Source organism: Zonotrichia leucophrys, chromosome 6 (assembly GCF_028769735.1).
Source record: "Zonotrichia leucophrys gambelii isolate GWCS_2022_RI chromosome 6, RI_Zleu_2.0, whole genome shotgun sequence".
Classification (NCBI taxonomy): Eukaryota; Metazoa; Chordata; class Aves; order Passeriformes; family Passerellidae; genus Zonotrichia; species Zonotrichia leucophrys.
The window spans coordinates 13043093-13056543 of NC_088176.1; the positions used below are offsets into that span (position 1 = coordinate 13043093).

General features: G+C 56.6%; 1 protein-coding gene across 2 annotated transcripts; it reads left to right on the plus strand.

The window, feature by feature from the left end:
• The first annotated feature begins 5446 nt into the window (after positions 1-5446).
• TLX1 (T cell leukemia homeobox 1) lies at positions 5447-12954 on the plus strand. Of its 2 annotated transcripts, none has more exons than XM_064716732.1 (3): positions 5447-6596; positions 8183-8420; positions 11714-12954. In XM_064716732.1, exons 1-3 carry the CDS (start codon positions 6128-6130, stop codon positions 11934-11936), a joined length of 930 nt encoding a protein of 309 aa, XP_064572802.1. In that variant the 5' UTR covers positions 5447-6127; the 3' UTR covers positions 11937-12954. The 2 variants fall into 2 exon arrangements, with proteins under 2 accessions (XP_064572802.1, XP_064572803.1); XM_064716733.1 differs by having other exon boundaries at positions 8219-8420.
• The last annotated feature ends 497 nt before the right edge of the window (positions 12955-13451 follow it).

Here is a 13451-nt window from a genome sequence, read left to right on the forward strand (position 1 = left end):
GGGTGACCAGCCCGTATCTGCTCCCTTGCTGCCGCGGAGAGTGTAATTAAACTGTGAGTTAATAACGGGGCAGAGCCCCCGGTGTCCCCCACTGCCGTCGATGCCCTCGGGGGTGGCGGCCAGACGCCGTTCATTACGGAGGGGCTGGTGCGGGGCGGGTGGCCAAGGGGACGGGGCTAATGGGATTACACGCATTTCTGCACGGTGGAGAGAGGGGCTGGTGCCGCAGGACCAATAATTTATTGGCAGATGCTCCTCCGGCAACCGGCGGCACTGAATATTCATGGGGCGCCGCCGGGCACGGCGGGTCCCACCGGCCACCACCCCATTTCCATTACCCCGGTCTGGGGAGGATCCGCAAGGACGAGAGACCCCCGGCCTGTTGCGTGGGGCTGGTCGGTGCCAGGACAGCGAAAGGCGGGAGGCAGAGGGACGGTGCGGGTCCCTTCTGCTTGCACCCGCAGGCGCGATGAGTCGTGACCCTGCACATCCCCTGCTGAACCCGTTTTCTCCAAGAAGCCAGGGGCTACAGGAGGATGAAGGAGCAGTTTGCGGACTGCTCTGAATACTTATTTTTGGTAGATAACTGCTGCCCCGGGAGATGCCGTTGACTGAGCGGGGAGCTGGCCCCGCCGCTCCTTCCCCGCCGTGTTAACTCGTAGCCCCTCGGTCGTTTGTAACCATAAAGGGGAGAAATATCGTTGCGGGCGAAGTTCGTGCGATGCTGCGGCTCCCGCTGCGGCGGGCACTTTATACTCATTAAGTGCAGCGGCGCTAAGTCATTACTGTAATAAGGAGTTATGCTGAATGCACGGGACCACGTTTCCAAAGCCATAAATTACAACTGTCAGTGCGTATTCGGGGGATCAACAGAGCTGGGAGTAATTATTTACAGCGTGCTTTATAGAGCAATTAAAAATTCCCCAAATGGTGTTAATTGCTTTTAACGCTCAGGAAGCGCAGGCCGCCCTTCCTGCGGACCGTGAGCCCGGGAAAAGGCGCCGCCGTCCGTGCGGGCTCGGGCTCGGTGGGAGCTGCGGAAAACGAGATTTCCCGTTGGGAAGCCCACGGCCCCGCGGGAACCCGGCCGGTCGGTGCGGGAGCCGTCCTGCTTCGCTATCGGCGTCTGTCGCGACACCTGCGGTATAACAGTGCGGGAGCAGTGAGGAGGGACAGAGCTCGGACGGCAGCGGACACCGCGCCTCCCGCTCCAGGGAGAGGCGAGGGAACCCCGACGGTACCGTCTCGGTCCCGGAGCTCTCCCGCCAGCCCCCGTGCGCTGCCCGAGCCCGCACCGGCGCCTCCGCCGCAATGGATTTCACGGGGGCCGCGGCGGGAGAGAGAAAGGGCTGCGGGAGGTGATGGAGGTGCCGAAAACTGGATAATACCCGAGCTGGGTGCCCCGGAGCAAGAAAGCGAGGCAGGGATGGAGTCGGGGTGCACCCTTCTGCTGAGGGGTGTCTCTCGCCACACACCTGCCCGCGGCCGGGCTGCTCACTCTCCTTTCAGCAATATAGAGGGTATTACAGGTTCTGGAAAGCACTGCTCGAAATGCAGTTTTCGGACCGAGCCCGATGGGCTTTGCTGGGATCTTGCCAAGGTCCCAGACACGCCACTTTTGTCCCCGGTCCCCTCAGGAGGGCTTGTATTTCGCAGCGGTGTCCCGGCCAGCAGCTGCGAGGCAGAGAGGCAGCTTGCGATGCCAAATCCCCGGGAGCCCCGAGCTGCAAAGGAGCTCAGGGGCCAAGAGGAGCCCCGGCAAGCCAGCAAAGCCGGAGAAAAGGGGAGTGGAGGGTGGAGGTCAGGCCCTGGCAGGGCTGCTCCTCTCTGCTAGCAGGAGGCAGATGCACACGATCAATGAGAGAACCTGAGAAAGGACCCCTGGGCACTTCGTGGGGAGAGAGAGCCTTATGCATTAGGAAAAACCCTCATCTTCATTGTTATTTCCTAGCATGGATAAACTGGGCCCTCAACCCTCATCTGGGGCAGGATTAAACCACCATTTTAGAAATGAAATTGTCCCTGCAGCTGTTTGGGGTAGGTGAAGGGAGCCAAAAGTTTCAAGGCTTGCAGGAATATGGATAGTGGCTGTGGATACCTGAAGGAGGTGAGATGCTCTGGAGAAGTGGAGGCCAAGGACACTGGGCTTCCTTAATGTATGAATTTTGCAGCAACTTAGTGCACGTGTCAGCTCCTGCATTGGAGGCTTTTGTCTGCCTCCAAGGAGGTCTGACCCACCTTGTTGGTGTTTCCCACAAAACAGGATTTCTCTGTGCAGGGGAACTAAGAACTAAAGCAGGACTTTGGGGAATCATCTGGGAATGTCTGTCTCCCTGGGCTCTGCCTAGAGTGTGATATCTGAATTATTTTTTGCAGGGCCTGGCATTTAGAGTCCTAGCAAAGTGTGACAAATCCAGCCGTCAGCAAATGGAAGCATGCTGAATGCAGATCCAGGCAGAGGCAGCTGGGCTGGGGTGCCTCTGGCTCCCACCCCAGGGATCCATTTGTAGGCTCACTGGATTCATCTCCAAGTGGGTGCTGGTCCTTGTAGACTCTCCCGTTGGGATGGGAACCTGAAAGCACCAAAACTGACCCTGACATATCTCAGTGTGTGAGCTTGCAGCACGGCCTCTTTAGCCTCAGAATTAGGGAGGTAAAACCCGTATATTAATTGACAGGACATTTCCAGAGCCTTGTTCTCTATAGTACTGCTCAAGCCACAGCCCTGGAGAGCCTAAGGGGAAACTGGGACCAGGAGCAATTTGAACCGGAACATCTCAACTGGGTGTTGTCTTGGAGCTTAGATGTGCAGTGTCCAAACTTCCAGTGCCAGGAGCTGTGTGGCTTTCTCAAGGATGTAAGTGAAGTCTGGCTTGTGCAGGGAATAAATCCTAGGGCTCTGCATCATCCCCAAACTCGTCAATAATTCCCATTGATTTCCAGAAATTTTGAATCCCTGTCAGGACCTAGTCCTGCCTGCTCTTCTCCTTTGTCCTCCCTGGGTGCTGGCCAGAAGGAATTCTGACTTACCTGTAATCTGTCTCCTGACAAGTTTTACTGCCCCAAAGCCTCTACCTTGGGCTCAGCAGCTGGGGGCTGTGACCCTCACCAACAAGACTGGATCACTGGTGGTGACCTTCTGATTTCTGGAGGCCAGTCCCTCTGGGCCTTCAGCATCTGCTCAGCCTGGAGGATCCCTGGCACAGGGGAGGCCAAGGCTCTTCCTGGCATCAGCTGGAGCCTTTGGGATGTGCAAGTGGCACCAGGCAGCTGTGTTATTTACTGGAGAGACGCATCTCCTGGGTCCCAGGACTTGGCAGCAATCTGCTTCCCTCAGGGTGTCAGAGCTCACTGGCAGGGGACTTTGTGGCACTGCGCAGGACTGGCATGGCATTTTATTGCTTCCCTGTGGAGACAACCTGACATGCTCAGGGCAGGTGAGCAGACTCTGCCCCACATCTCCTGTGTGACAAGGGGCAGGAGAAGAAGCTCAGGCATATCCTGAGGAAGGGGAAAGGCAGCTGCAGTCCTGTGGGACAAGAAGGGCCCCTGCCCGAGGGCAGCCTCCCGGCCCCGGCTGGCCCCAGCCCTCGCTCCCTCCCTCCTCTCCCAGCTCCTCCTAACCACAAGGACTTTGGTTGATGGAGCTGGCGCCAGCGAGTTCCCTGAAGAGTTCAGAAGTCAAGAACTGAGGCAGGTACTGGGAGGGGGGAAATCCGACCCCAGCGGGCGGGCAGGGCTGGGTGGTGGCGGGGGCAGGCTGGCTGGGCACGGGCCGGGCACGGGGCCGAGGGCGCCCGTGGTTGCTGCTGCCGCCCACTGTCTCCACAGCCTTCCCGTGAGGGGCTGTGCTGACAGCGACGGGTCTGGGATATCACAGCGGGGCTGTGGCTTGGGTGAGGGTGGCAGGAACCCACAAGCACCGGTGTGTCAGTGTGTGAGAGTCTGGGGGTGTCCGAATGCACGGGAACTGGGGTGTGTTACTGCCTGTTGTGGGAGTGACTGTGGGTGTGAATACAAGCAGCTGTGAAGGCGTGAATGAGAACGTGTGTCAGAACTCGTGTGTACAGGGGGTTGTAACTGTCTGTGAGTGTGTAGGGTGTTTGAGTAACTGCACAAATGTAGGTGTGTGTGCAAGAAAATGTGTGGGACTGTGAGCATGGGTGTTTGTGAGCTCATGAGTGTTCAACGCTGGGAGTGTGAGGATGAGGATGGGATGATGTAGCTGGTGATGAGTGTTGAGGTGTACCTGAGTGCACAGGCACGACTTTCCATGCCAGTGGCGTTTGTTTTGTCTGGGGGATACCACAGAGCAGGCTGTCCTGTGGGGTCCCCACGGTCCTTTGTGGGCACTAAACCACGGGCACGCTGGAGACGTGAAGGGCAGCCTTGGCCCCAGACAGGGAGCAGCGGGCCTGGAGGGCCGGTCCCAGCCCATAGCGGGGAGGATGAGGCAGGCAGAGCACAAACTCCCGGGCAGATCCCTGCTGCCTCGGCCGGGAGCGCTGGGTCACATTGGGCAGCGCCGTCGGCAGCAGCGGGAGGCCGGATACAAGGCAACGGCAGTGCTCGGTCCCATCGGCGGCCCTGCCCCCGGCCGGGCTGTGCAGAGCAGCCACCCACGGGCCAGGGCCGCAGCAAGTTTTACAGAAATTGCAATAGCGGCTTTCATTTTCACGTTGTTTTAAACTTTAAAAATAATTTTGTGTGTGTGTTTTTTTTTTTTGTTGTTTTGTTTTTTTTTTTTGTTTTGTTTTTAAAGGGAACACTCATCTCCCCGCGGGCAGGCGAGGGAGGGGACGGCGGCAGCAGGCCGTGGGTGCCCTGTCAGAGGGGTCCGCTGCCCCGCGGGGCGCAGCTGGGGCCTGCCATCGTCCTCATCGGGGAAAGGAGCCCCGCCCCGGTTCTCCGGGGAAAGTGCGCTCCAGAAGCCCCTCGTCTCCTCCCATCCCACCCCTTCCATGGGTCCGGGCACTTGTGGGTGCCCTTCTCAACGTCCCCGTGTCCCTGCTCTGGGGTCTGGTGGTGGGAGAGCCGTCTCCTCCGCAGCTTTTTGGAAGGCGCTGACTTTTGAAATTCAGAGCACCCTTCCGGAACAAAGGGGCACGGCCGGTCTGGGACCCCACCAGAAGGGGATCCTCCGGCTTCAGCCCTCGCTCGGGATCAGCGGCAGCCCTTGGGGATCCCAGCCTGGACTTGATTCTCCTGCTGGGCCTGGCAGCCAAGATCCCCCTTCCCAGCAGTCCGCAGCCACAAACTCCGGGACCAAACGACCCCTCTCTGCCGCCCGGTCTCAGCCACTATTTCACCCCCCAGTGCCTTGCACTCACCCAGCGCTCACTTTATAAGGCCGAGAAGGGCGGTGATTTTTTTTTCCTTTTTTTTTTTTTTTTTTTTTTGAGGGGGGGTGTGCAAGAGGGGGCTGGGGAAGAAGAAACTCCTCTTGTGTGCTCTTCTCTGCTGTCATTCACTGGGCTGCTCTCAGCATCCAACCAATGGAGAGTGAGGGCCTGCAGCAGTAGGCCCTGGGTAGGGTGATTGATGGGCAAGCGGGGCGGCGGGCGATCGCGCTCACAATCCGCCGCGCTCCGCTCCGCGGGGCTCCCGGCTCCCCACCTCCCGCCGCGGCAAGGGGTCCCCGGGGCACCCCTGTGTGTGTGTGTGTCCGTGCGTACGTCTGTCTGTCCTGGGTGAGAGGCTCCTGGCGTGTCTTGGTACCTGGGGGTGCTGGGTCTTTTCGGAGCGGGGCCGGTGTGCGTGGCTGGGGTGTCAGTCTCCGCTCCTGGAAGCTGTCGGGTGTGCGTGGGGCGGTTGTGTCTCCAGTGTCTGTGTCCTGAGCCGCGCTGGGCACGGCTGTGGCGTCCCGTGCTGCGGGGCTATTTCACTCTTGTACCTGGGCTGTGCATGGCTGTGCTGCTGTGTCTTCGTGCTGAGCGTGTGGCTGCCGAGTCCCGGTCTTGCGTGGCTCTGCTGGGGTTTCTTGGGGTGTTCTGCCGTCGTGCTATGGGAGTGAGCGCGTAGCCGGCGTTCCTGGGCTCTGCGCGGCCCCGTTGCCGGTTTCGGGGCGGTGCGGGGCTGCGCTGCCCTGCCCGGGGCGGAGGTCCGGCCCCGGTGCCCGAACGGCGGCATGGAGCACCTCGGGGCTCACCACCTGCACCAAGGGCAAGCCGAGCCCATCAGCTTCGGCATCGACCAGATCCTCAACACGTCGGAGCCGGGCAGCTGCATGGTGTCGCACCCGCGGCTGCAGGACTCGACGGACTACGGGCTGGGCTGCATCGTGGGCAGCGCCTATAACACGGTCACGGGTGGCTACGGGACGAGCGGCGGCGCGGCCGGCGCCTACACCGGCACCTCCTGCAGCATGGGCGGCCTGCCCGGCTCCTACAACGTGAACATGGCGGTGAGCATGAACGGCAACACCTTGAGCTCGGCCGGCGGCGTGATCCGCGTCCCGGCCCATCGCCCCGTGGCCGGCGGAGTCCACCAGCCCCTCTCCGCCGCCGTGCCGGCGGTGAACGGCATGAACAGCCTCACGGGGCTCACCTTCCCCTGGATGGAGAGCAACAGGCGGTACACAAAAGACAGGTTCACAGGTGAGTTGCGCCCCCGGGACCCCCTTTCTCTCTCTGCTCCCGCCGCCCCGCTTCATTCCCCGCCGCCTGGCCTCGGCGCGACAACCGGTGCCCACACGGGCACGCAGGATCCAGCCGGGGATCTCTCCGGCCGGGTGGAGAAAGCAGCCGGGATGGTCCTGGGAAGCTGGTCCCGAAGGAGGCCAAAAGCAAGACGGGGTGGGAAATGAGGCTTATCCAGTCCCCCCTAAATGAGTTGTGTTTCCTTTTGTTTGTTTGTTTGGATATTTTGGTTGGTCTGATTGTTTGTATATGTGGGGTTTTATGTTGTTGTTGTTTTAGTTCCTTTTAATTTATTTATTTATTAGTTTGGTGTAGGATTTTACATTTTTTTCCCCGCGATACGGGTCGGCAAAGGCGGGCAAGGAGGAAAAGGGATGGTAAACTCCGTACACGACCTCCAGCGAGCCCCGGGCACCGCTGCCCAATCCCTGCCGCCCGAGCCAGACCCGGGGAAACTTTCCTTCAAAACCGAGAGTTGTTTGGAAGGCAGACCCGCGGCCCCGGCCCTGGCCTGCCAGGGAAGGCCGTCCCGTTGCTTCCTTAACCGGGCTGGCGTTCCCCGGTTGCGAGTTTCGGCTCAGCCTTTTTCCCCACCAAAAGGGACGTTTTGCAGGCCCGAGCAGAAAGGGGCTCGGGCTAGAGCCTCTTCTCGGCCTCGCCACGATTTCCAGGTGTAGCTGGGCTCGTCTTTCGGCACTAACAAAGCAAAAACTCGAATGGAAAGAAATAAATAAGACGCAAACAAACGAACAAAAGGAACGAAATTACAACGGGGAAAAATCAGCGCCGCTTCCCGAGGGCGGAAACCGAGGCCCGATTTTTGAAAGTTCCCGTTTAATTTCGACCCTATGGGGCTGGGCTCGGGCACGGCCGCGGGTGGACGAACGCGCTGTTGCCTTGGCAAGCACCTGACTGAATTTCATGCAATTTGTTCCTAGCTTAGACACAATGCTACTTTTCAATAATTTCTTTTTTTTTTGTTTGTTTTGGTGGGGTTGGGAAAAAAAATCAAATCAACAAATCCAAACAAAACCATATATATTTAAAACAAAACAAAAAAAAAGGAACAAACAAACAGAACAACAAATTTCAACTCCAGTTTCCAGTCCAGGACTGTACTTCTCTGTTAGAGGCACTGGGGCCGGGGACGATGGGGTTACCGCCGAGCCTAAACCAAATTATCCCGAACCCGCTTGGCACAGGGCGCGGAGCCCGGCCCGGCGCCAGGACCGACTGCCGCTGCTGAGCCCCCGTTCTCCGGCGGGCGCTTGGCCGGGCAGGCGGCCACATTCACCTCCGCCGGAGCCGAGCGGTGCCCGGCGGGTGCCCGCAGCGCCCAGGAAAGGCGGCCGGGCCTTCCCGGTCCGCGGGGCCGCCGCCGCCGAGCTTCTGCACCTCGTGCGCGGGTACAGGCGGGGAAGCCGCGGCTTCGGAGCGGTGGGGGGAGGTCCCCAGCCCAGCGGCCGGGAGCCGGAGCCCCTCTGCTGATGTGTCGCTGCTTGCTTCTTTGCCTCTCATCCCCCCTCCTCCCGTGTCCCCCCCAGTGGCCCTCTCACCCTTCACTGTAACACGCCGTATAGGTCACCCCTACCAGAACCGCACGCCCCCCAAGAAGAAGAAGCCGCGCACCTCCTTCACCCGGCTGCAGATTTGCGAGCTGGAGAAGCGCTTCCACCGGCAGAAATACCTGGCCTCGGCAGAGCGCGCTGCCCTGGCCAAGGCCCTCAAGATGACGGACGCCCAGGTGAAGACCTGGTTCCAGAACCGGCGCACCAAGTGGAGGTGAGGGACCGGGGTCTCGATGGACCGAGGTGGGGCAGTCCGGGGGCACAGACCTTGCTGCCAGCAGCTCAGCCGGGAGCCCTGATGGCAGCGCAGAGGCGTGCAAGCCCCGTGTGTGCGTGTGAATGTGACTGTGTGTGTACACGTGCGTGTGCATGCACAGCGGTTTGTGTGTGCATGTGGTGTGTGCACACCTGCGGGCCTGTGTGCAAGCGAGTGTAACTGCACGGTCAGTGCGAAGTGCGTGTGTGTTCATGTGTGTGTGTGTGTGAGTGTGCACAGCACAGCCCGGCGAGTGCGGGGTGGTGCGGGCCGTGTGAGCACACCGGCCCTGCGTGCAAAAATGCGTGCTGGTATGCCACAGGGATGAGCGTGTGTGAGCACACACGTGTGCAGTGGGTGCAGTCAGTGGCACCAGAGGGTGGAGGGGCTCCCCCGCCTCTGTCCGCGGCAGCGGCGAGTGGCAGCCCGCGGCCAGGGGCTGTCGGAGTACCGCGCTTTGCACAGCGCGGAGGTTTTCGTCCCCGCGGGGTTCGCGGCGCCTCCTTGCCCAAACGCTTTCTTTTTGTTCTGCTGCCGGGCGTGCCGGTAAAGCCGGAGAGGAAGAGAAGGCTGGGCTCACACGGAGCCTCCAGGGCTCCGTCGCAGTGACCCTGCCCCTCCCAAGCTGCACGTTCCGGGGATGTTCCCGAGGGAGACACCCCAGCCCTGAGAACATCTCCTGCCCTGGGCTGGCTGCTGAGCTGCTGGGTGCTGGAGGGCAGGCAGGCAGCTTCTTCAAAATGGGGGGAAAGGACTTCCCCAGATTCTTCCCGAGGGTTAACAGGACGGTGATTGCCTGAGTATGCTGAGGTTGGGTAAGAAATGGGGGTCAAGGAATTTGAAACCAAGAGGGGGTGTGAATCCTCAACCCCAGTGTTCTTCTAGTTCTTCCCTAGAGAACCTATGGTAGTGCAATTCCCCAACTGTTAGGAAGTCTCTAGCTGGAGTGATCTCTGTTGGCCAGAAAAAGAATCCTGGAGGAGGAACAGTCTTGCTGTGGCCTGCAAAATGGGGTCAGCTGTGTCTTCTAACCAGGTTTCCTAAGGAAGTGAGGCAAATCCATCTGTCAATACTCTTTGCGTCTGTTGGCTAAATTCAGCCTCTTTTGGCAGAGGTGCAGAGGATACAAACCTATTCACGTGTTTTACAAAAAATAGCTGGGTAAAGAGAAACAAAATCCTGCTTCTGCCTAAGGGAGAGGCTGCAGCCAGAGCTCAGTTGTAATATTAGACATGGGAGAATCTCTGGCCTGAGCCAGAGGGACGCAGGCACGTAAGTTCTGCTTGTATGCATCTGCGCCTGCTGAGACGGAGATGTGGGTGCCCCTGGCTGATATCACACCCAGCTTCATGCCTCAGGGCCCTGCACTGGGCAGTGGGCTCTGAGTGGTTCCTGGGGCACTGGGAGCTGGAAAGAGCTGCTGCAGGCTCAGCCTGAATGAGGCAGTTCAAGTATCCAAGAAAATAGAGTTGCCATAAGCTCTCTGAGCAGTTAAATTGCTTGAATGCAAATTGGGGGGAAGAGCCTTGTCCCTGCCCCTTGCCTGGTTGTCTCCATTGCAGGGAGGTGGCTGTGTGATCCCCTCCTCAGATTTGGGTTCTTGCTTTAGACACAGCTCTTTCCAGGCAGGTATGAACCTGGAAATCCCATTCTGATGTGAATCCATGACTAGAGCAGCTGCTCGCAACAGGGAAACCCTTGGGAGCAAGGTGCTCACAGCCATGGTACTCCTGATCACCCTGGACTTGGGGCTCCCTCCCTCCTCCTGGAGCATCTCCTCGTTGTTCAGGGAGTCATTAAATATTCATTGAGGCAGAGGCTGAGCTGCTCCCCAGGCAGGTGCAGCTCTGAGCCCGCTCTTCCCGGGATGTCTGATGTGAGATGTTGACACAGTGATTAGAACAGGGACTGAGCCCTGAACTACCTGCTCCCAGGAGGGAACCCTGGCCATGTGTCTGGAGGTTTGGGTGCCCAGAGGCCCATTGCTGGCATCCAGGTGCCAGCCTGCTTCCCCAGTGGGAGCCAGGGACCCCTGCCCTGTGCTCTGAGATACCACTGTGGAGATCAGAGCTGCCACTCCCAATTCCCATGGCCAAAGGGGATGAGACATCTCACATCCCCCCCGAGCTGCTAAATTAAAAAGCTGCCATTTCCTGTGTCACTGGTCCACTGAAGCTGCTGAGAGGATGTCAGCTGTAACTGGGGGTGTGAGGGAGGGAGGAGATGCTTTGGAAGTCATCCTAGGACCAGCACTGTGAGTTCCCAGCTCCCAGGTTTTCCCAGCAGCATCAATAGAGGTTCCAGCTGAAGTAGGGGTGAGTGCAAGCATCTGTTTGCACTTTAGACTGACCTGCCATCCAAGCAAGCAGGACTGGCATTTCCATTGTGGATATAAGAGGATTCAGGCTATTTCTACCTATCCCATTCTCTGCTCCTGGGCAGCCCAGGGCCAGGGCCCAACTAACACTGGAAAGAGCCCCCTCTGACCCCCTACACCCACTCCTTGGGGATCACTTCTGCTGGTGATACCAGGCAGACACATGCCTGAAGTGTTCTGAAAAGCACTGTCATTCACCCTTTCCAGATAGTATATTCTGTGCTTTGATTTTTGTTACTGCTAAAAAATGTGTTTCTAGTGTTTAGCTGAAATTTTGCTGCCTGCTATGGAAATGTTTTTGCCTTTATCCAAGCTCTCAACAGCTAGTCACCACAGCATGGCAGACAAGGCGGCAAACCTGGATGCTGAAATGGGACGTCCAGAGTGACATTGCCCATCTCCCAGCTGTGTGGCGCTGCCAGTCACTGCCTCACCCCACCCTGCTCCATGCTTCTTCCTGGGGCTTTGCATGCTTGGCTCTTGCTGTTAGACCAGAACATGGTTTCAGGGGATCACAACTTTTGCAATGCTGTTCTGTGATACTTTGGGTGTTTTGTCCCCACTTGTTTTTTTTTTCCTGTGGGCAGAAAGTAATCCAGAGCTGTGGGCTGTTCCCAACTCTCTTTGATCAGAGCAGTGTTTTTGAGACCAGTAAAACAGACCGACCCAGTCTATGGGATTTACTGGGATTTAAATCCCAGTTTATGGGATTTACTGGCCATTTGTGTAGGGGATGTGGGACCATGCCATGGCAAGGCACCGTCTTTTCCTACCCCTGCCCTCCCACATCATGAGCACCCAGCACAAGTTGATCTCTCTGGGGACACCCTTCCCTTGCTTCCCCAGGCCCCCCTAATGGCTCCCTCTCTCCTAGGAGGCAGACAGCGGAGGAGCGGGAGGCTGAGCGGCAGCAAGCAAACCGCATCCTCATGCAGCTGCAGCAGGAAGCCTTCCAAAAAACCATCAACCAGCCCATCCAAGCCGACCCCATCTGTGTCCACAACTCCTCTCTCTTCGCTCTTCAGAATCTCCAGCCTTGGTCTGATGACTCCACCAAGATCACCAGTGTCACCACTGTCGCCTCTGCTTGTGAATAAGTCTGGCACCCACTGGTGGCACCTCCACCTTCGACTGGCGGGGCTGTCCCCAGGGAGACACAAGGCATCCTTGGTGGGACATGTAGCAACTCTGTTTCTCCCCAAGCAGGGCTGGAACCCCCTAATCCTCTGGCCACAAGCATCCTATTTATCCAGCTGGGGAAGCCCTCCACAAGGAACAAAAAGAAGGAAAGTCACCCCAAAAACTCTCCCTAGCCATGGAGTTGCTGGAGCAGCAATGCTGTCTCACCTCCCCCCAATCCTTTTGTTCTCCTGAAAGTCTCCAGTGTCGACCCTGAACTTGCTGACGTGCTGCCAGACAAAAGCCCAGCCCTGACAGACACAGCCGCTGGTGATCATCCAGCTGGGGGAGAGGAAAACTTCCTTAGGATTCTACTGGCAGCAGTGCAGAGTCTATGTATAACCATATATATATGTATATCTATATATAGATATATATAGATATATGCTTTGAACTGTTGGCTTGAAAGAAAAGGAGAAGGCTCCCTGAGAAACACTGTCTCTGCTGTCAGCATTCTTGGGTTGTCCGCACCAGAGACATTCGGGGGTGCAACAAATGGAGGAAACAGCAGCAATTTCTGCTTGTGCCAGATGGGAACCCTTCAGATCTCACCTCGCTGTCTCTCCTCCCCTTTTTCATTAATTTTTTCTTGCGAGAGGGGAACAAGAGAAGGATCTGACAGACTCCTGAGGACGGTAAATATGATATCTCAATTGTATGAAGAGCCCAAACAGTCCCTGGCTGCCACGGACTCTGTGCCCATCAGCGAGTATTTTAATAACGAGAAGACCTGGGTGGCAGTTTGTGGGGGTAATGCAGTTTCTTTCCATGGAATATTTCCATACAATTTGCAAAATGTTGTCCAATGTTTTATTTTATCATTTTCCAGTTAGAAGGCAGTTCCTGACAACAAAAAATTGATTTCACTCTCAGCTGTTTAACTTAGTTATTCTTTTAATTGTACCAAGAGAATGAGACAAAATTAAACAAAGCACTTCTAGCAAACACCAGGAATATATAGCTATATATATATATAAAAACAATATATATTTTTCAGTTACTTATAATCTAAAACAGCACTGCCAATTTAAGCAGTTAGTACAAACAAGCAACCAGAAAACCTATTTTCAGTGAGATTTTTAAAGGCATTCGTTTGTTTGCTTTTTTTTGTTGTTTTGTTTTTTTTAAGTTATGCACTTACAAGGTGTTTTATGTGTATTCATTTTATAAAGTGCTTGTGTAATTTATGTGGAAATGAAAAAGAAAATAAAAAATCTCCAGGGTACTGAATAAATCATTTAAAGCCTTGCTGTTCCCTGTCTATTAGTTCCCCAAGAGGAGACAGCATAACACAACTACTGCTGAAGCCTGTGCTATTTTTTTTTTTTTTAATAAGAATAGAGTTAGCATTTCCATTTGACTTTGCTCAGGTCCACTTGGCTTTAGAAGCTCCAGATGTAATATGCTGTGTTTTAATCCCTGGTCCTATAAAC